We start from the raw sequence: 21,433 nt of genomic DNA on the forward strand, positions 1-21,433 counted from the left end.
AACTCCTGGTGTCAAGCAATCCTCCCACCCCAGCCGCCTGAGTAACTGGGGCTATAGATGTGGGCCACTGCCTGACAGTGATCCATGCTTCTCTGCTCACCTTCTGTGGCAAGAGGTCTGTTACGGGATTTTATTTTATTTTATTTTTATTATTAAATCATAGCTGTGTACATTAATGCAATCATGGGGCACCATACACTGGTTTTATAGACCATTTGACATATTTTCATCACACTGGTTAACACAGCCTTCCTGGCATTTTCTTAGTTATTATGTTGAGACATTTACATTCCACATTTAGTAAGTTTCACATGTACCCTTGTAAAATGCACCCTAGGTGTGATCCCACCAATCACCCTCCCTCTGCCCATCCTCCCCCTTCCCCTGTCCTCCCTCTCTCCCTTCCCCATATTCTTAGGTTATAACTGGGTTATAGCTTTCATGTGAAAGCCATAAATTAGTTTCATAGTAGGGCTGAGCACATTGGATACTTTTTCTTCCATTCTTGAGATGCTTTACTAAGAAGAATATGTTCCAGCTCCATCCATGTAAACATGAAAGAGGTAAAGTCTCCATCTTTCTTTAAGGCTGCATAATATTCCATGGTGTACATATACCACAATTTATTAATCCACTCGTGGATTGATGGGCACTTGGGCTTTTTCATGACTTAGCAATTATGAATAGGGCTGCAATAAACATTCTGGTACAAATATCTTTGTTATGATGTGATTTTTGGTCTTCTGGGTATATGTCCAGCAGAGGAATTACAGGATTGAATGGCAGATCTATTTTTAGATCTCTAAGTGTTCTCCAAACATCTTTCCAAAAGGAATGTATTAATTTGCATTCCCACCAGCAGTGTAGAAGTGTTCCCTTTCCTCCACATCCACGCCAACATCTCTGGTCTTGGAATTTTGTGATATGGGCTAATCTTACTGGCGTTAGATGATATCTCAAAGTAGTTTTGATTTGCATTTCTCTGATGATTAAGGATGATGAGCATTTTCTCGTATGTCTGTAGGCCATGCGCCTGTCTTCTTCAGAGAAGTTTCTCTTCAAGTCCCTTGCCCACTCTGAGATGGGATCAGTTCTCTGTGGATTTAGGTTATTAAACCTTTGCCAGAAACATAACCCGCAAGTAACTTCTCCCATTCTGAGGGCTGTTTGCTTGCTTTACTTACTGTGTTCTTGGCTGTGCAGAAGCTTTTTAGTTTGATCAGGTCCCGGTAGTGTATTTTTGATGCTGCTTCAATTGCCCGGGGAGTCCTCCTCATAAAATATTCACCCAGACCGATTTCTTCAAGAGTTTTCCCTGCACTCTCTTCTAGTATTTTAATTGTTTAATGTCATAGGTTTAAATCTTTAATCCAGTGAGAGTCTGTCTTAGTTAATGGTGAAAGGTGTGGGTCCAGTTTCAGTCTTCTACAGGTCGCCAGCCAGTTCACCCAGCACCATTTGTTAAATAGGGAATCTTTTCCCCACTGAATGTTTTTAATTGGCTTGTCGAAGATCAAATGACGGTAAGTAGCTGGGTTCATCTCTTGGTTCTCTATTCTGTTCCATACATCTACCTCTCTGTTTTTGTGCCAGTACCATGCTGTTTTGCTCACTATCGATTTATAGTATAGTCTGAGGTCTGGTAGCATGATTCCTCCTGCTTTGTTTTTATTTCTGAGTAATGTCTTGGCTATTTGAGGTTTTTTCTGATTCCATATAAAATGAAGTATTTTTTCGAGATCTTTAAAGTATGACAGTGGAGCTTTAATAGGGATTGCATTAAAATTGTATGTTGCTTTGGGTAGTATGGACATTTTAACAATGTTGATTCTTCCCAGCCATGAGCATGGTGTGTTTTTCCATTTGTTAACATTTTCAGCTATTTCTTTTCTTAAGAGTTTCATAGTTCTCTTTATAGAGATCTTTCACGTCCTTTGTTAGATAAACTCCCAAATATTTCATCTTCTTTGGCACTACTGTGAACGGAATAGAGTCCTTGACTGTTTTTTCAGCTTGACTATTGTTGGTATATAGAAAGGCTACCGATTTATGAATGTTGATTTTATAACCTGAGATGCTGCTGTATTCCTTGATCACTTCTAAGAGTTTTGTAGTAGAATCTCTGGTGTTTTCCAGATATACAATTATATTCGTCTGCGAAGAGTGAAAGTTTAATCTCTTCTGACCCTATGTGGATACCCTTGATTGCCTTTTCTTCCCTAATTACAATGGCTAAAACTTCCATTACAATGTTAAAGAGCAAAGGAGACAATGGGCAACCTTGCCTGGTTCCTGATCTGAGTGGAAATGATTTCAATTTAACTCCAGTCCCCCAATACTGTTACGGGATTTTACATTGGCAGAGATCCCCATATCCTGATTTAGCCAGTGGAGTCCCAGGATGTTGGGGTAACATCAACAATTCATCTGATCCTTCCCTCTCCTGAACCAGTGGCAAACTAAACCTGAAGCCACCTCTCCAGCCTAGGCCCCTTCCCACGCCAGGCAGATGTCCTTCCCTCCCTTCAGGTATTTATTCAGCCCTTCCGAGAGGCCTGCCTGCCCCTCTGCCCTCTTTATGGCGCTTGTCACCAGCTGGTTGGATATGCTGACTGATTTATGGCCTGTATCTCCTCTCTGGGACCCTAAGATCCATAGGTCGGGATTTTTTTTATTTTTTTCAGACAGAATCTCATTGTGTCACCCTTGGTAGAGTGTCGTGATGTATAGCTTACAGCAACCTCAAACTCTTGGACTAAGTGATTCTCTTGCCTCAGCCTCCCAGGTAGCTGGGACTACAGGCACCCACCACAACACTGAACTATTTTTAGAGATGATGTCTCGCTCTGGCTCAGGCTGATCTCAAACCTGTGAGCTCAGACAATTCACCCGTCTCGGCCTCTCAGAGTGTTAGGACTATAGGTGTGAGACACCGCGCCCGGCCATAGGCAAGGATTTTTGTCTGTTATGCTCATTGCTGTCTCCCCAGCCTTGAATTGTGCCTGGCCTGTTGAACGAGTGGTTAGGAATTTCACAGGTGGATGGACTGCCTGCCCAACCTCACCACAGGGCGGACAAGACAGGCCTGTGCTCTGCACAGCCATAGAGCAGGCGAGTCTCATATCTGTGGCCCTCCATTAGCAGGAGCCTCCCCTCCTACAGCTTTCTGTAGTGGTTGATGGAGAAGTTGTCTTAGAGGGACAGAGTGCCACACAGTTCTGATGGAGGAGATGGCTCAGTGGCTCAGACATAGAACAGGTTCATCCACGTTCTTCAGTCCCAGCAGATGGCACATTGCTCCCGTCAGGGCTGGGGTTTCCTGTAAACACAGAGGTTGGTTGTAGTGTGTCTGGTGAGGACTGTCTCACCAGGGTTGGAGGATGGCTCGCCGCATTCATGCTTGCTGATTTGAAGAGAGGTTCCTGCCATTGTGTGGCTCAGCCGAGGCCGTGCGCTTGTGGCCTGCAGCTGCGCTCAGGCTTGTTCTGCAGGCCCTGGCCGGGTTTACTCGGCTCGGTCCATGGGTGTATCCTCTCACCTGTTGTGTACAACATCCTGGGGATGGAAGACATGAAGACTCAGAGAGGTGGAGTAACTTAGCCAAGCCACACAGCTTTGCAGGCAGGCTTAGCAGAGCCTGGTAGCTCACATGACATGCCTAGTGCCTTGTCTGCATTGAGCAGACGTGATGATAATAATAAAAGTAAATATGTATAATAACACAGCACAAACTACATGCCCAGTACTCTGCTAAGATCTGTATGCGCACCACCTGGGCTGAATGGTTGAATCCCCATGAGGTGGGTTATCCATATTTTTCAGAGGAAACTGATGCTCAGAGAGGTAACTTGCAAAGTAGAACACCTGGTCTCCAGAAACCCTTTGCCAACTCCAATTTCACTTCATTATCTTCTGTTCTTTGCGGGAAGTCTCCAGGGTCCTGCCTCAAGGGGCACCCTTCCCAAGTCTGTGGGGTTGAACAGTGCTCCTACGGTCCAGGGAGAGAGGAAGTCTGTGGGAAGGCCTGTCCTGTGCTGTGTGCTTCTCCAGATCGCTGGATGGCTGAGTCCAGGACAGGGCAGGCGGTGGCAGGGCCAGAGCAGGGGTCTGCATGAAGAAGGACAGACTGAGGGATGCAGCATGGTCCCCAGGTGGAGCTCCGTGGGGGTATCCCAGGAGAGGGGCAGGTGTGGCTGGTGTGGGCTTAGGTGGGATGGAGCAACTGTCTCCTCTGAAAACTGTGCAGAGGACAGAACCCCATCCGGGAGTGCTGTGCCCCCCTTGTTGGAGGTTGCAGAGCATTCCTGCGGAGGGAGATGGGGCTGAGCACAGTGGCCTCTGCAGAGCCAGCCAGCCCCTCAAATGTACCATCTGGCTTTGATAGCACCTGAATGTCCTGTGTTAGGAGGCCAAAATCTTTTGAGCCATGTTCTTCCATTGCCTGAAACTGTTCCGTCAACAGATTTTGAAGTACCAGCCAGAACAGTTGAATGTTACCCCTGGTGGGCACCTCCAGTGACTCCCTGAGCTGAGCCCTAGGTAACTAAACACTTTCTCTCTCCCCACAGCCCAGTTTAACGGCACCGAGAAGCGGCAGTCATCCCCCTCGCCTTCACGGGATCGGCGGCGCCAACTTCGTGCTCCTGGTGGGGGCTTCAAGCCCATCAAACATGGGAGCCCTGAGTTCTGTGGGATCCTGGGAGAAAGAGTGGATCCTGCCGTCCCCCTGGAGAAGCAGATGTAAGTTCGGAGGAATCAGAGCCCAACCTGAACTCCCAGGTCACCTAGTCATTTCTTTGTATCTTTTAAAAATTCACACTGAAGGCCTGGCCCGGTGGCTCACACCTGTAATTCTAGCACTCTGGGAGGCCAAGGCAAGTGGATTACCTGAGCTCATGAGTTCGAGACCAGCCTGAGCCAGAGTGAGACCTTGTCTCTAAAAAATAGCTGAGCGTTATGGTGGGTACCTGTATTGCTGTGAGCTGTGATGCCATGGCACTCTACCCAGGGTAACAAAATGAAACTCTTGTCTCAAAAAAAATATTCACACCGACAGCATGTCAGCACTTCAGGGGCCTTTGAATCTGTCCCTTCCTCTGCCCTTGTGTACTGACAGGCAGGCTGAGTCACAGGGGAGGTCAGCGGCAGACCCAGGTTAGGATGCACATCTCTCCCCCAGCCCCAGGCTTGTCCTCTGCATGCCACATGCACCCTCACCTTCAATGGCCAGAGGAGGGACTGCAAAATCATCTGCCTGGTCCACCCCTCATTATTACGTTCTACTGTCTCATTTCATTGCGCAACAAAGGAGTTCTTGGACAAGTGAAGTATAAACTGAATCCTATCCCTTAAGTGTAGAACCGAGTATAAATTAGACTAATTTTCTGGACACCGTGATGTTCTCGCTCCACATCTGTTCAATATCAGGTGGGCAAGGCCTCTTGATTTGGGTTTTCTGAGGCCTTTGCCCAGGACGTCCCACCTCAGTCAGTGGCCAGGTCCTGCCGGTTCTGCCCCTTCCCCTCCTGGCTGTCTCCAGCACTGTGCTGGCCCTTATGCCCCTCGCCTCCTGCTCTGCCAGGTCCTCTCGGTGTGCAGGTCCCTGCCAAGTTCTGAAACTGTCAGTGGCTCCCCTTTACCTCCAGGGTAGAATCTCTGAACTGCCCCCAAACTGCTTTTGCTGACCATGCCACACACCTAGGCTAGAGCAAGCAGCTGCAGGAACTTGCTAGAGCAGATATGGGACCTTGTGTTGGTACCTTCAGGTATGACGTGCTGGCCAAGCGAATGTGCATAACCACATTGCGGAGATAAGGAAATCAGGGTCCAGGAAGGGGCAGAGCCCTTACAGCCCATCTGAGTACACCTGGCAACCCAGATCCTGCACCTCCTTTCCTCTTCCTCTTCCATTATCCCCACCCTAGCACAGGTCTGGCCCAGAGTAAACGCTGTGTAAGGGCAAGAGATTCGCTGACTGTGGAGGCAATTGGTGAGCCCTTCTTATGATCGCGTGCTGTGTTAGTCTAGGCCCCGCAGGATTCTGTCCGCACCATCCCTTACGGGAAATGCTTGCTGTCCATGCAGGATGTAGCGTTTTCTGAATGATGCCATGTGCTGCCTGTTTGAGCATGTGCTGTCATCTCGGGAGGCTGAGGCCTCCTTTGTGATGCCCACTCCTGCCGTACAGAGCACTGCCACCCGGTATTGTTAATCATCCTCGCTGCCACGCAGTAGGCTAGGGGGCAGGTTTTGCTTATTTATGATCAAACTGTATGCTGTTAATCCAAGCATGACCTAAAGATGCCTGCCTGCTGTTCAGTGTACATCCTGACTGGCAGTGGCCAGGTCTGCCTGGGCTCAGCCAGGGCCCACCCTACCCTACCTCAACCACCTTTAGGGCTGAGGTTGGGCCCTCTTTCCTTTCCCATTCCCACCCAGATAGGAGTCCCAGCCAAGTCCACAGTCATGACTGGCTTTGCCTCCCCCATTATCTCATCTCCCCAGTGTTATCCTGGCCTTCCAGAGCTCTGGTGCAGAAGGTGTAGTTAGGTAAAAATCTCACTTTGAGTGGAGCCTAGTGATCCAAGCAGAGAGGATCACCTAATCCCACCCCACCTGATGCTGCTTCTGAGTTCAGGAAGCCCCTTGGAGTCTGCTTCTCTCCTCCGCCCTAGCCCAGGAGGAGGTGGGAAAGCAGGGGTGTGCCCCATGTTGTGTGGGGTGACTGAGAATCAGTGGTATATGTCTGCTTGGGTACCCTTACCACCTGCCTTCCCTCCTGGGATGGCAGAAAGGCCACTCTGGTGCTCAGGGACTGTCCCCTGCTTATTAGAGGCAGTCCACCCCACCCCCCACCCTGAACCATTACCATCAGCTTACAAGCATGTTCCAGTGGCAGACTTTGCCCAAGTAAGTAAATAAAATAACCTTGGCCTGACATCCCTCTCTAGGTACTGCCCCTGTTGGGGATAGAAGCTTCATGAGGGTAGGAACTCTTCGCCTCTAAGATTGTCGAAGGACAATCTTACCAAATCTGTTAACTCTTGTTTCTGAAATCAGCTCTTTGTCTCTCCCAGTCACAGCCCCATACCCTTCCTAAAGGGTAATGTGGCCTTTTGTGTCACTGGAAATGTTTTAACTGTGGCAGCCACGCACACCCCACTCCACCCCCCAACCTTCACATCCTTCTTTATGATTTAACTTTAGACAGAAAAGTTTAGTTTACCACTGCCTCCCCTGTGCCCAGAACAGGGCCTGGCATGCAACAGGTGCCTAATCAGTAGCTATCAGATGAAGGAACCAAGTCTCCCAGAGCTGTTGGCACTGGTCCCCTCTCTGTCACCTCCCTTTATCTCTCACCCACCACATACAGCTCCACTCCTTTGCTGGGCCCCGGCTGACCCCTGAGCTCTGCGTGGCAGTCAGCACAAGTGACTGTGCCCTCCTTCCAGGACTCTGTGCTCCTGGTTTTCTTCCTGCCTCCCTGGCCACTCCTGGCTCCTCTGCTGTCTTCTCGCCTCCACTTGAGCTGAAGGCTCCACTTTCCCGGGCTCAGGTTCCAACTGTGTGCTCTCCCAAGCATCACCCCTGCTCCTGGAGTGACTCGTGGGTACACAGCCCTGGCCCACACCCCTCCCAGGACTTCTGAGCCCTCCATACTGCTGCCTTCCTGGCCTCTCCGCATAACTGATGAGTAAGCATCTCAGGCTCAATGTTTTCAGAGCTGGACTCCTGATCTCCTGGGAACTTCTTCCTTGCCCAGCTTCTCCATCTCCTTACATGATATCACGTCTAGCCAATTATGGCTTACAAGTGCCAGTTCTTCATAATCCATTCATTCCTCATCCTGCAGCCACTTCCCATCTGAGCCTATGCAGTGGCCACCTAACTTCCCCCTCTGGCCTCTCCTCAGGGCAGCCTAGTTGATCTTCAGTATGATCTTCTAGAACATATAATATCTCTTAAGACACTCTGGTTCACTATGTGTATATGACTTAATTAAAAAAAAAAAAAAAGACTTGGGGTGGCACCTGCGGCTCAAGGGGGTAGGGCGCCGACCCCATATGCTGGAGGTGGCAGGTTCAAGCCCAGCCCCGGCCAAAAACTGCAAAAAAAAAAAAAAACAAATAAAAAAAAAAGATTAAAAAAAAGAGAGAGAGACTCTCTGGTCCAAGCTTTTCACCTTCGCCATAAGGCCTCAGGCAACTGGCCCCACCTCCTGCCCCACCCCCATCCCATACCACAGCCCCAGTCACAGTGGTGCTCAGACCATTCTTACTACCTTTCTGCTATGTAGACACCTCAAGTTCATTCCTACCTCAGGATCTTTGCACATGCTATTTCCCCTGCAGAAGTTTTTTCTTTGGTCTCCACATGGCTGGCTCCTTCTCACAAATGTCATCTCAGGACAAATGTCATCTCTTCAGGGCCTTCCCTGACCATTCATTCCTGAGTCAGCATGTCGCCTGACCCAGATCACTGCCTTATTGCCACCTCAGTCTTCCTACATGGCACTTGGTGTTATCTGAAATCCTTTTCTTTCTGTTGACTCTGCTTCTCCCTGCATCAGCCCCATGAGATCAGGATGTAGTGAGTGGTGAGTAAATATTAGATGAGCTGCGATGGTTGAGCCTCCCTAATCCCCTGGTTCTGACCTGACTGCCCAGCTCCACAGGGTGGAGCACAGTCCCAAGATGGCCCCTCGCCTGGATTCTCTTTTCAGTCCGGTGAAGGCTTACTCAGGCCCAACAGCTGGCCCCAGCCTCAGCCCCAGCCCCAATAGGACCACCCAGACCTAGCTTGACTTCTGGTCTACAGCCTCCTGCTGACCGGCTATGCCGTGCTAGCCTGGCTCCCCTGGTCCAGTGCCCTTTGCCTTCCTCCCCTTTGATCCTCGACCCCACGTTCCCTGCCTTTCTCTCTGCATGGAGCAGCTGGGGAAGCTTATCCTGTTTACCACCAGGGATTATTTCTAACAAGGATCCAGTGGCCCCTGAGGCCCGCCTGCCCCTGCCCCTGTGAGCCAGGCTTGCTCCTGTGCTCAGGAAGGGGCAGGTGGTGGACAGCACCTCCTCAGAGACCACTTTCAGGCCTGTCCCCCAGGACAGCTCAGCTTCAAGTAGCTGGAGCTTGTTTTCCTAATAAAACGTTTTTGTCAGCTCACTTGGAGTGTGTTACACAGCGAAATCTCCCGAAGGACAATCTTACCAAATCTGTTAACTCTTGTTTCTGAAATCAGCTCTTTGTCTCTCCCAGTCACAGCCCCATACCCTTCCTAAAGGGTAATGTGGCCTTTTGTGTCACTGGAAATGTTTTAACTGTGGCAGCCACGCACACCCCACTCCACCCCCCAATCTTCACATCCTTCTTTATGATTTAACTTTAGACAGAAAGGCCACCCACAGGGGGCATGCTCCCCACCTCCTCCCTCAGGGGGTCTCCCCTCCAGATGATCAGCTCCCGCGGCTATCTCCTGGACAGTGTGCCACTCACAGTCCCATTTAGTAGGGACGCTCACATCTACTCTCCAGTCCTTGGTTTTCTAAAGTTGACTTTTTTTCTGAGTTGTCATTTCCGTCATGACCACGGCTGCTGGCTGTTGACAGCACTGTCTTGTGAGTGGCAGGATGCACACGGGGACGGGCAATGTGGGTTTTTTTCTAAGCAGAATGTCAGTGTCAGGCTATCCAAGGCATTGTTTGCAGGGCACTATCAGGACACGGCAGCCCCACTTGCACCTGGAAATTTAAAATGCAGCCTGTGAACTGGCAGGAGCCTGCAATCATTACAGGTGGGGGTGTCACCCACAGTGGTCTGCGAAGGCAGTCTCCCTCTGCTGATACTCACAGCTGCCGTTTGTTGAGAGCTGCCCCACATCAGGCCCTGCGTGAGCCCTTGCTGTGGGTCCTCTGGTTCCAGCCTTACAGCCCAAGGAGGTGCTGGTAGGATTGATCTTCACTTTATAGAGAACCGAGGCTCAGCCCGGTCAGTGGCTTGCCCCGGATCCGCAGCTGTGCCTGTGTGGACGAGGCGCTGTCCAGCCGCTGCACTTCCTGGCGCCTCTATGTCTCTTCCCGGCCCCCAGTCTCTCCCCACCCCACTGACCCCACCCCTCAGAGACCAAACTGAGGCAGACATGCATTTTCTCTGAGTTGCCCACTCTGCTTTTCCAGTCAGGAAAATTAGGTTGCCATTTCCTCCTGTGGTGGGGGCAGGGGCCTTAGTGAGGATCCCTGAACTGTACCCCCCACCCCCCTTCTGGTATACGTAGTGTCTGGGAGCAGCAAGGTCGGTGCCCACGCGGGACCAGAGCCACCTTCTGCTCAGGAGCACTGGTGCAGCAACCTCACCCCTCTGCCCCCTGACCCCTGCCCCCTGCCCCGCATGTGTCAGAGTCAGCGAGGCCCTCTTGCCAGCAACCTCTGATGGCTGCTCTATTCAGGACAGAAAAAGGCCTCTGGCCCAGCCGGCCTGGGGACCTTCTGCCCACCTCTCCCCCTTACTGCCTCACTCCTGTTTCCAGAACACTCCAGGCAACTTCCTGCCCCTGGCCCTGCCTTTGCCACCCTCCTCCTGCCAGGAAGCTCCTATCCAGGTTTCTCCCTCTGGGGGTGCCTCCCTGGCCGCCCTGGCCTCCCGTGGCTGAAATGTCACTCTCTCCACAAGCCTTCCCTGCCTGAAATAGCAGTCCCCCCAGAACCCCCAGCAGTGTGACCTGCACCATTTCATCTCCATAGCACCTAACCCTGCACCATACACTGTTCACTTGAATGTCTGTGGCTTAACTCCTTGCACGGGAATGTAAGCTTCCTGGGAGACAGGGCTTTGTTGGCCGTCCCCTCCCCAGGATGCAGCACTCGGTGGATGCCCACTGAATGAACGAAGGAAGTGTGACTACGCTGTAACGGGGACTTGTGAGAATGTTGAGCCTCCCTCGGGGCATCAGGGCTCTGACTGTTCTATGCTCTCTCACCAGATGGTATCATGGAGCCATCAGCAGAGGAGACGCTGAGAACCTGCTGCGACTCTGCAAGGAGTGTAGCTACCTTGTCCGGAACAGCCAGACCAGCAAGCACGACTACTCCCTCTCCCTGAAGTGAGTATGCCTCACATGCTCCCCAGCCCTCCTCGGCCACCGGGTCTATGGCGGAAAGACCCGACAGTGTCCCCTCGGGAAACTTGCCAGCACAAGTTATTTCAGGCCTGGGTTTTTCAATTTGAGCTTATTCTCCTGGGATACAGAGGAGTTTTTATGTCTGCTATTGCTGCCTTCCCAGAAGAGGAGGGGCCTTTTCCTAGGATTTATATTAACTAAGCAAGAATACCTTCCACATCTGCCGCAAGCCGGAGACTATAGGAAGCTCCTAGCACACTTCATCCCTGTCAGCAGCCCTTATGTGAGGACACAGAGGCTCACAGAGGGGATGTGGCTGACGTAAGTGTCAGGGCCAGTCCTTGTGACCAGCTATTTGACTCCACGTGCCACCCTGACACTATGAAAAGAACCCTTTCCTTATGTTCTAGGTTGCTGTTTGGGCAAGACTGGTTTTTGTATGTCTCACAAATTTTGGGAGGAACCCTGCTGGTGCAACCTCCTGTGGCTGCTTTTAAATGGGTAGATCTTTGTCACACCCATGAGGCATTGCTGCCAAGATGGGCAGGCCCAGAAATAAGAAAAGGGTCTTCTGGTTCAGCGCCCGTAACACAGTGGTTATGGTGTCAGCCACATACACCGAGGCTGGCAGGTTTGAACCTGGCCCAGGCCTGCTAAACAATAATGACAACTGTAACAAAAAATAGCCAGGCATTGTGGCAGGCACCTGTAGTCCCAGCTACTAGGAGGCTGAGGCAGAAGAATTGCTTGAGCCCAAGAGTTTGAGGTTACTGTGAGCTGTGACTCCACAGCACTCTACCGAGGGCAACATAGTGAGACTCTATCTCAAAAAAAAAAAAGGGGGGTGCTCCATCATTTGATGCTGTTGTTGGGTGGGACCCAAAAGATTGTGTGACTCTGTTTTACAGTTAGGAAAACTGAGTTTTACAGTCAGGAAAACTGGGGCCCAGAGAAAGAAAATATTTGCCAAGAACACAGGGTTAGTGACATAATCAGGATATAAACCCAGGCCCCCAAGAGCAGTGAAGCCCTCTGCCTGGCTTCCCCTATGTTGCACTAACATTATTAGAGGACATGTGACAGAGCAGGCTTCCAGGGACGTAGTTGTCTGGGAGTCTGGGTGCATGCTGGCCCCATTGACATAGGTATCCCCGTAGCTAATAAGGGTGAGAGGCCTGCATACTCTACTCAGGACTGATCCCCCTAGTCTGCTGGGCTCTGTCCCAGGAGGGATGGTGACACACTGTAAAGTCAGCAGGAGAGAGGCCAGGCAGGACACAGAGGCTCTGGTAGGGTGCACAGAGATGGGGCACATCTCTCTAGGACTATCAGGGAAGAAGGAGCAGACGTGCAGGGGGAGTTATAGGCAGGCAGATTCCAGCTCCCTGCTGGTCACAAATTAGAGCCACCCAAACTGCCTTGACGTAGTAACTGTCTCATCACTGGGGGTGTAAGACCAGAGGCTGGACTACCACCTGGCCAGGGAGGATGTAGAAAGAATATCTAGCCAACTGGGAGGGCAACCAGGACCAAGAAAAAGTAGGAACCTTGCTGTCCCCTGCACTGCTAACATCTGTGAGCTCCATTATCTGTGTCAGACCTGATGGCTTAAATAATCAGGCTGGTTGTGGCAGCTGAGGAAAATTCAATATGTTAAACAGCAACTGGGCCAGGAGGCTGGGCTGGAGGCTCTGAGGCCAGAGGTGTTGTAATTGGATAAGGAGAAAGCAGCAGCCAGGGCAAGCCTGCACATCACTGGGCGCGCTGACGGGGCGGTGGCCTTGCCTCGCCTCCCGCTTTCCCTCCCCTCCCTATCCAGTGATCACCTTGCATCCCAGGTGCCCATGAGCAGTGCCACCTCATGGCCATTCCACGGTGCCAAGGTAAATGGTACTTTTCTGGGCTGGGAGAAGTAAAAGAAGCAGGTGGCATCAGCAATGGGACTCATAGGTCATCAAGCCTTCCCTGCAGACAGAAGCAGCCTGCCTATACCCCAGGCTTCTTTAGTGCTCGGGGGACCCTCCAGGGCTCTGATAGTGCTGGGTGGTCACTCTGTCTCCCTTCCTGTCAGTGTCAGAGTCCCCTGTGAACCTCATTCCTCCTGGAGTCCCTGTCGTCTGGGGCTTGGCCCAAGGGGACCTCCATGAAAGGACTGATTGGATTACAGAGGAGGAAGGGACCAAGCATCCTGTACCAAGCGTGGCAGTTCCCAAGCGAGAAGACCAGGGCCCATTAGCTGCTCCAGCTGCCTCTTCTTTCACCAGGGAAGTGCTGAGCCGCTAGACTGGGGGCCCTGGCTGGCAGTGGGGCCTGTTGATGACTCCCACATAGACCCACCTATGAGGTCCAGCCAGGGAGCCCATGAGGAAATCTGCAGAAATAGGATGATACCAGCTATCTACTGAAAGATCCATCTTTCAGTCCCCTGCGCAATGCACCCTCTGCTGTAAAAACAGTCCCAGATGCCAGCTCACAATGGATCTCAGAGGGCCAAGGGTACGGTTCCCTCTCATCCCTGGTGTGTGCTGTTCCCTAGGTGGTAGGATGCTGTCACAGTACAGGTGTATAGTCCAGAGTGCCCAGCTGCATGTGGTGAGGAAGCGGGGGATGGACCTCATGTCTGGTTTCCCTACCTACAGGCCTTGGAGCCTTGGTCAGTCACACCATCCAGGCCTTAGTGTCTCCGTCCCTGCACTGGAGATGTACAGAAAGTGTCCCCAGCCCAGCCAGTGTGTTATAAGTGTCACGTTCTCTGCCTGCCCCCTGTTTCTGGAGGTCAACCCTATGGATTGAAGTCCATTTTTAAGAGCCAGAGAAAGGATTTGTCCACTATCTTGGACAAGAGTCTTGTCCTGCCACTCGCAAGTTCCTGCCACCCCGGCCCTCCAGGTCTTGGTATTTATATCTGTCCAGTGGGGAACTGGACTGTGATTGCCTGTAAGGACACCACTACCTCTGACATCAAGGTGTTATCTGACTCTCCACGTGTACCCATCTGTGTGCTCGCGCCCCCATCCCACCCCCACTTTGTGCTAGGTGCACTCTGGCTAGATCACCTGTACCTACCTCCCAGGCCAAGGGAAGGAGGTAAAGGGAGGCTTGAGACAGCCCAGAAACCTAGGCCTTGGGTTTGTCTCCTACACCTGTCCCTTTTGGGTCTAATTCCTAGGAACTACAGTTTGGGTGACTGGTCTTCCAACGGGGTTGGAGGTGGAGGGTTTCATTTTGCATGCTGGTCTAGAGGCATTAGATCATCACCCACAAAGGCTAGGAGAGTAGCCTTACCTGGCCAGTTTCCCTTGAAGAATTCCAGAATTTGAAAGATGAGGTGGGCTTGCTTTCCAGAACAGCCTCAGTTCTCAATGACCAGTCCAGCCTGCTGGCCAGGGAGAACACCCCAGCATTGATCACCTCGGCCACAAGTGGAATGGCCCTGGTATCGAGTGTCCTGGCTGCTTAGGGCAGGTAAATACCAGCTTTGCTGGCCACCAAGCAAGGTGCAGTATCTCTTAGATACTCACAGCCTGCTGGCGGGGGCTGGTGGGGAAGGGCACACCTAACACTGTCAGGAGCTGGTGAAAATTGACATCGGAATTCCAGCTATGCTGGTTCTCTGTCTCTGGCCACTTTCATTTGAGCCTTGGCTTGTGCCAAAGGGGTGTTTTAGGGTGGAGGAAGGACCTGGGGGAGTCCAACTTTAGAGGATAGGGCCCTCCACCCTGCCTGTCTTCCCTCAGCAGATACTTACCAAAGCCTTCTGTACCAGGCACCAGTCTGGGCATCAAAGAGACCTCCAAGGTGAGGACAGCCAGGCCAGGCTCCAGGGCCTCCCAGTCTGGCCAGTCCCGCCTGTGCCCTGTTGCATGTAGGTCTGCACGGAAGGTCAGAGGAAGCCACAGGGTGAAAGCTACACTTGAGGTGTAAAGGGAAGGTAGATATTCCCAAGCAGGGACAGCTACAGAGTCGCTCTGGCAGAGCCCTGGATGTGCAGAAGCGCCTTGGCAGGTCTTAGGTGCCTTCCAGAAGAGTTGGGATGCAATGCCCAGAGATAGAGCCGCTGGCATGCCCTTTCCACTCACAGAGGTCTGTTCTCAGGCAGAAAGTGCCATCCTCTTCCTCATCTTGGCATAGTGGAAGCTGAGTGATCTGCCACCGTCTACAGCACAGGCAAGACTGCCGTGGAGGCCATCAGACCTCCCATGCATCCTTCACTCAGCCAGAAGGTCATTGGATGTCAACCTGAGAGTGACTTAGAAGACCCATCTGGTGCAATCCCTTTGCTTTATGGGTTGGGAAGCTGAGACCCCCTAAGGGGATTCATGATTAACCTAAGGCTACTCAGCTGGCATTTGCCCACACTGAATATAGAGATGGTGTCCACTTCCCACTGTGGGGCCCCCAATGCCTGGACTGGCCCAAGCTGCCACCATCTGCCCCTCCCCCAGGCTTCCTGCACCCATGCCAACCCAAGATGGCACCTGCACACCCCAGTCCATCATATCTCAGAGCCTCCTCCATGGCAGAGACCACCCCCCCACCCATGAAGCCAGTATCAATGCTTCTACCTAATTGCTTCCAAACACTTCTCTTTTCCCCTCCTGCCTGAAGGGCTCCCTCTTCCCCATCCTGACTCCCCCTTGGCTGCTGCCCCCTGGCCCTGTGTACACTCACTCCAGTCTTGGGAAGCAGAGGGTTGAACCTTAGAAACTGGCAAGAAAATATCAAATTCTTAACGCAGTTTCCTGTCTCTGGAAAGGCAAGCAATAGAGGAAAGGGATAAAAAGTCTGAAAAATCTCATTAAAAGGGTTCTCTAGGCACTTTGGATGGTAAATGACCCTCATGAGTTCTGGTTTTGTGAATTTTTGCGAAGGAATCTGGACAAGATGAATGAAGGAAACAGGACTTCAAAGATGAAGGTTTGCAGGTGAGGGTTAGGCAGGATGAGTGCTGGGAGCCTGTGCCTGGGAGGACACAGAGTGGCCCTTCTTTGGCCTTGGCAGGAACCACAGCCAGAGGGACCACTGCAGCTTTGACAAGGGCCAGCCTCTGCTACCTTGCTCTGTAAGGTAGTAAGAGGTTGCAGCCCTGCTGGGTGCAGGGAAGTGGCCATATGGGTCTTCACAGAGGGGCCTTTGACTTTCAAATCCCTCTAGGCAAATTGCCAAGCACCTTGCAATTTGACATGTAGCCCAGAGTCATGTCAGAAGATGCCTCTGGGTCTGCCCATTTCCATCATGCTGAGCACTAGGTCAGAGTGTCCTGGGCCCCTGAGCTCTACCCCTCCGTTCCTCCCCCTTCCTGTCCATGCAGCTACCTACCTGAGCCCATGGCCCCACAGGGGAACGAAGCCCTTTCTCCTTGTAACGGATGTAGGAAGTGTTTAAGGGAGAACGTACTGTAGCTGTGAAGGAGGGAAGGCACCAGAAAAGGTGTTGGGGGCATTTGCAGAATGAACAGGGGAGAAAGGGCAGACGGGCACGGAGGTACACAGCTTGTATAAGAATAACCAACAGGCGCCAGGCCCCGTATGCTGAGGGTGGGCAGGTTCGAACCTGGCCCAGGTCAAACTGCAACATTAAAAAAAAACAATAGCCAGGTGTTGTGGCAGGTTTCTGTAGTCCCAGCTACTCGGGAGGCTGAGGCAAGAGAATCGCCTAAACCCAGGAATTGGAGGTTGCTGTGAACTGTGACACCATGGCACTCTACTGAGGGCAATAAAATGAGATTCTGTCTATAAAAAAAAAAAAATAAAATAAAAAAACAACCAACAACACATTAATCTGGGGCCCAGAGAGTCATCGCCCTAATTCCAGGTGGAGGAATTTGGGCTTTATCCTGCAGGGCAGTGGGAAGTGCCTGAAGGTTTTGAGCAGGGTAGAGTGCTGTTCTCCGAGCTTTTTTTCTAGAACCTTAGTGACCCGGGGAGCACCATGATCATCGTTAAGGAGGGAACACAGTTTCTGCCTCCCTCCGTTCTCAGGAGCCCCCTGGACCCCTACACGTGTCTCTTGAGCTAGCACAGCCTGAGAGCCTGCCAGGGGCTGTTGTAAGAGGTCCGGGAGAGCAGCGTGTGAGCAGCATCCCGGGAGACCCAGGCAGCCCTTTCCAAGGTGTGGAGGGAAAAGCACAGGCCCCGCAGCCAGGTAACCTGAATCCAAGTCCTGCCTCCATCTTTTACCACCATGCGATGCTGGGCAAGGTGCGTTACCTCCCTGAGCGGCACCTGCAAAACAGGGTGTGAAGGCGAGAAGTAAGGCTCAGCAGGTGGCAGGTTCGCCAGGCACAGCTGCTCAGTTTTCGCTAGTCTCTGCTCCCGGGGGGTGAACAGGCTGCTATGGGTGAGTCCAGGCTGTCTCTGCTGTGTCAAGTGATATGGTAAGTGTCTCCCCCATTTGTATCTATCAACTAAGGGTCTGGTGTTTGACCTGTAAACCTGCTTCCAGTTTAAGGTTCCACAATTATACCACTTTCCCCTCAGTCCGGAGGTGATGAGAAGCCCTGTCTTCTCCAGGGAAGGCAGGAGGGGCAGGACAGTTATCAAGAATGAGCTTTCTGCCCCTTAGATGCTCAGTGGCACCCCTCTGTATACTATCTGCCCCTTAGATGCTCAGTGGCATCCCTCTGTATCCTGTCTGCCCCTTAGATGCTCAGTGGCACCCCTCCGTATCCTGTCTGCCCCTTAGATGCTCAGTGGCACCCTCCGTATCCTGTCTGCCCCTTAGATGCTCAGTGGCATCCCTCCGTATCCTGTCTGCCCCTTAGATGCTCAGTGGCATCCCTCCGTATCCTGTCTGCCCCTTAGATGCTCAGTGGCATCCCTCCGTATCCTGTCTGCCCCTTAGATGCTCAGTGGCACCCCTCTGTATCCTGTCTGCCCCTTAGATGCTCAGTGGCACCCCTCTGTATCCTGTCTGCCCCTTAGATGCTCAGTGGCATCCCTCCGTATCCTGTCTGCCCCTTAGATGCTCAGTGGCATCCTCTGTATCCTGTCTGCCCCTTAGATGCTCACTGGCATCCCTCTGTATCCTGTCTGCCCCTTAGATGCTCAGTGGCATCCCTCCGTATCCTGTCTGCCCCTTAGATGCTCAGTGGCATCCCTCTGTATCCTGTCTGCCCCTTAGATGCTCAGTGGCACCCCTCTGTATCCTGTCTGCCCCTTAGATGCTCAGTGGCACCCTCTGTATCCTGTCTGCCCCTTAGATGCTCAGTGGCATCCCTCTGTATCCTGTCTGCAGAGTACTCGTCTTCACCTCGGGCCTCAGTCTGCAGTGCCTCCTGGGGCTCCAGTGAAGGGTGGATGGACCTGTGGAGTGAGGAAGGGGAGCGTGGCACTGGGGACACAGTGCAGTTAGGGTTGTTTTTCTTTCGTCTCTCTCCTCATTGATTAATTTAGGGAAGGAGAGAGTTTTCAAACAGTAGGCTTGTCTGGGTCTAGGCAGGCAAGTGATTAATCTTAGTTTGTTCCTGCTGACAGCCAGGAGCAAGAAATAATAAAGGTTTGCAGGGTGGGGAGGGGCAGAAGGATGGGGAAAGGCTGCTTGCTCTTTGTCTGTCAGCAGAGACGCAGACCTCACTTCCCTCTGCTGCCTGAACCCTTGTTGGATCAACATCTGAGGTTCCAAATGCTTAGCTCTGCGGTGGCCTGGACTTCAGACATTGGTCACCCTGTTCCCCAGTCCCAGCCTCTAAGGGGATGCTGAAATTTTTTAGGGGCACAACTTCAAGGAGGATGGTGTATGCAGCTCAGGCCATACCTCCTGCTTGCCTTAGGACCTGTGCTGCCACCTGTGATCACAGGAGCCCTGGGGTCCTGGCCATTCTGAGCTTCAGGTGGGTGCGAGGTAGAGAAATGTAGAAAAAAGAGAGGTAGGATCATGTGGAATGGCCCATGGGTGGCTAGCTGTGGCTCCAGGCAAAGGGGGCAGGGAGGAAGAAGGCCTCTTGCTTTCCAGTACACCCCATCATCGACATCCCCCCGCCTTGCCCTCCAGTCCCCCCAGGATAGAGGGATCTCTGCTGCATACTAGCAGGGTGGTCTTGGGCAAAGGGATTTAACATCTCTGAGCCTCAGTTTCTTCATGCGTAAAATGAATTGACAGCATATGTGAAGTGCTTGCCATGTGCCCAGCATGGAGTTATTGCCCACTCAATGGTAGCTCAAGTGTCTTCAGTATAGACTTTGGAGATCCACAGGTTGGTGCGGAAAGAGCTCAATGTGGTCCACACTATAAGGGGTTCAACTTAGAAATCTAAGGGTTCAACTTAGAAATCTTTGTCTATGCCCTTGTCCACTCTCCTTTATGGTGATGGGATTTTAGAGTTTATGTGGCTGCAACCAGAGAAAATCCTAGCGAATCTCACAGCGCTAGAGTCAAATCCTGGCTGTGTGACCTTGGAAGAATTACTTACCCTCTCTGATCTCCCAATTCCTCATCTGTAGCTGGAGATGATGACCACCTCAACAGGCATTCCTTTCATCATCCTCATCATCTTGCTGCCTCTCTAGCTCTCCTGCCAAGCCTTCAGACATAAATCAAATATTTGCTTTCACCAGAACTTAGGCTGGTCTCCTTATTACCTCATGGAGAAGCATTTCTGCCTAGCCAGGGCAGCAGCTCCAAAAGTACACAGAGCAGAATTCTTGGGATCTAGGGGATAGAAAGAGACCTTTTACAAGTAGGGAAACTGAGGCCTGGGGAGAGGAAGAAACTCAGCTGCCATCCAGCTTTCCTGGCAGGCCCTGTTTCCTAGCAGCATTGAGTCAGCCTGAGACAGAGAGGCGGGGGCTACCTTTCTTTGCCACCTGGAGGACTGCATGTCCTTTCGGGGCTGATGGAGGAAGAACGAATTTTCTGCTCAATTAGTGTGCCTTGTATTTTCTCCTTCTGAAACGTTTAAAGGAAATGCCACAATTAGGAGCTGCTGCTGTAGGCAAAACAAGCTCCTCAAATGCTCTTTGCAGGGGACTAAATGAGAACAGTGAACTTTAGAATGTGCAGATGCCTTGCAGGATGAAAGGATGCGCCGTGGAGAGGACACTGTGAGGAACATTAGATGATGTTTCTCTTTTTTCATAATTACTGAGAAAATGTGCCCTGCTGTTGGTAAAATATTTCCACCAGCGCCACCCTCACCATCAGAATGGCACGGACTCCGTGCTCCATGCTTTGACTGTTCTGAAGCCGCAGGATGGGGAGACCCCCCCGGCCTGTGGCCAGGAGGCTGGGTTCAGATCCCGGTCCCACCTCCAACTAGCTGTGGGGCCCAGACCAGCCACCGTGACACACCCTCCTGTCGGGGGGTTCAGGCAGACCCCAGTTTGAGTTCTGCTTGTTCTCTGAGCCTTTGGTTTACTCTCCAGCAAAACAGGTGTGCGTCCTGCCCCTGGAGCGTGTGAGGCGGTGCACATCCTGGTGCGCAGCACATGGTATTGGGAATATCCAGCTTTCCCAGTGTAGTAGCATATAGTGAGGAGGACGAGAATCGTCACCTTCGTTTTTTACAGATACAGAAACTGGCATTCACCTTGTGTCATGGCTAATGAACAAAGAGCTGGGATTTTAATACAGACCAACACTGCCTTTCTGCCCTATGGGGTTTTACTGAGCAGAAATATCCACCTTCCTCTCCAGCAGGGCCTAAGAAGCCCAGTCAGGGCCCAGGCGGTCTCTGGACAGTGTGCAGCCCAAGACCTATGCTGAATTTTCTAAGCGGACTTGGACCACAAGTCCCTTGCGAAGCATTTGTCTGGCACCTTTCTCCAGGCAATGGTGACAGTTAGAAGGCCCAGAGACCTGAAGCCACTCCCCTAGCTTGTGGGAGCCTGAAAACAGAGGGGTTGATTTTGGCTCTAAACCAGCACTGTCAAGATGTGTCACCCAGCTGGGGAAGTCTGGTTCCTTCTCTGGGTTCAGCCCTCAGGCAGCCGGTGAAGAGGGCACACCTCACTGCTCTCCTTGTATGCAGAGGAGGAAACCGAGGCACAGAGAGCTTTAGGAACCTGTCCAAGGCCATGTTGCCAGGGGAGGGCTGAGGCTGTTCTTTCCCCATCTGTGCTGGCTCAGCTTAGATCAGTGGTTCTCAACCTTCCTGATGCCACGACCCTTTAATACAGTTCCCCATGTTGTGGTGACCCCCAACCATAAAATTATTTTCGTTGCTACTTCATAACTGTAATTTTTGCTACTGTTATGAATTGTAATGTAAATATCTGATATGCAGATATTTGCCCCCAAAGGGGTCGTGACCCACAGGTTGAGAACCACTGGCTTCGATGTTCCCTGTCTCCACCCAGGTGTTGAGCTGGCAGCGTCTGGTAG

General features: G+C 51.7%; 1 protein-coding gene across 2 annotated transcripts in view; it reads left to right on the forward strand.

Moving 5' to 3' along the window:
* SHB (SH2 domain containing adaptor protein B) overlaps window positions 1–21,433 on the forward strand; it is a 139,608-nt gene that overhangs the window by 99,789 nt on the left and 18,386 nt on the right. For both annotated transcript variants that reach the window (XM_053568369.1, XM_053568359.1), the window contains exons 4-5: window positions 4,569–4,740; window positions 10,976–11,095. In XM_053568369.1, coding sequence (XP_053424344.1) covers window positions 4,569–4,740; window positions 10,976–11,095 — 292 coding nt within the window. The remainder of the gene's footprint in view (window positions 1–4,568; window positions 4,741–10,975; window positions 11,096–21,433) is intronic.

This window comes from Nycticebus coucang, chromosome 2, assembly GCF_027406575.1.
Source record: "Nycticebus coucang isolate mNycCou1 chromosome 2, mNycCou1.pri, whole genome shotgun sequence".
NCBI classification, from domain to species: domain Eukaryota; kingdom Metazoa; phylum Chordata; class Mammalia; order Primates; family Lorisidae; genus Nycticebus; species Nycticebus coucang.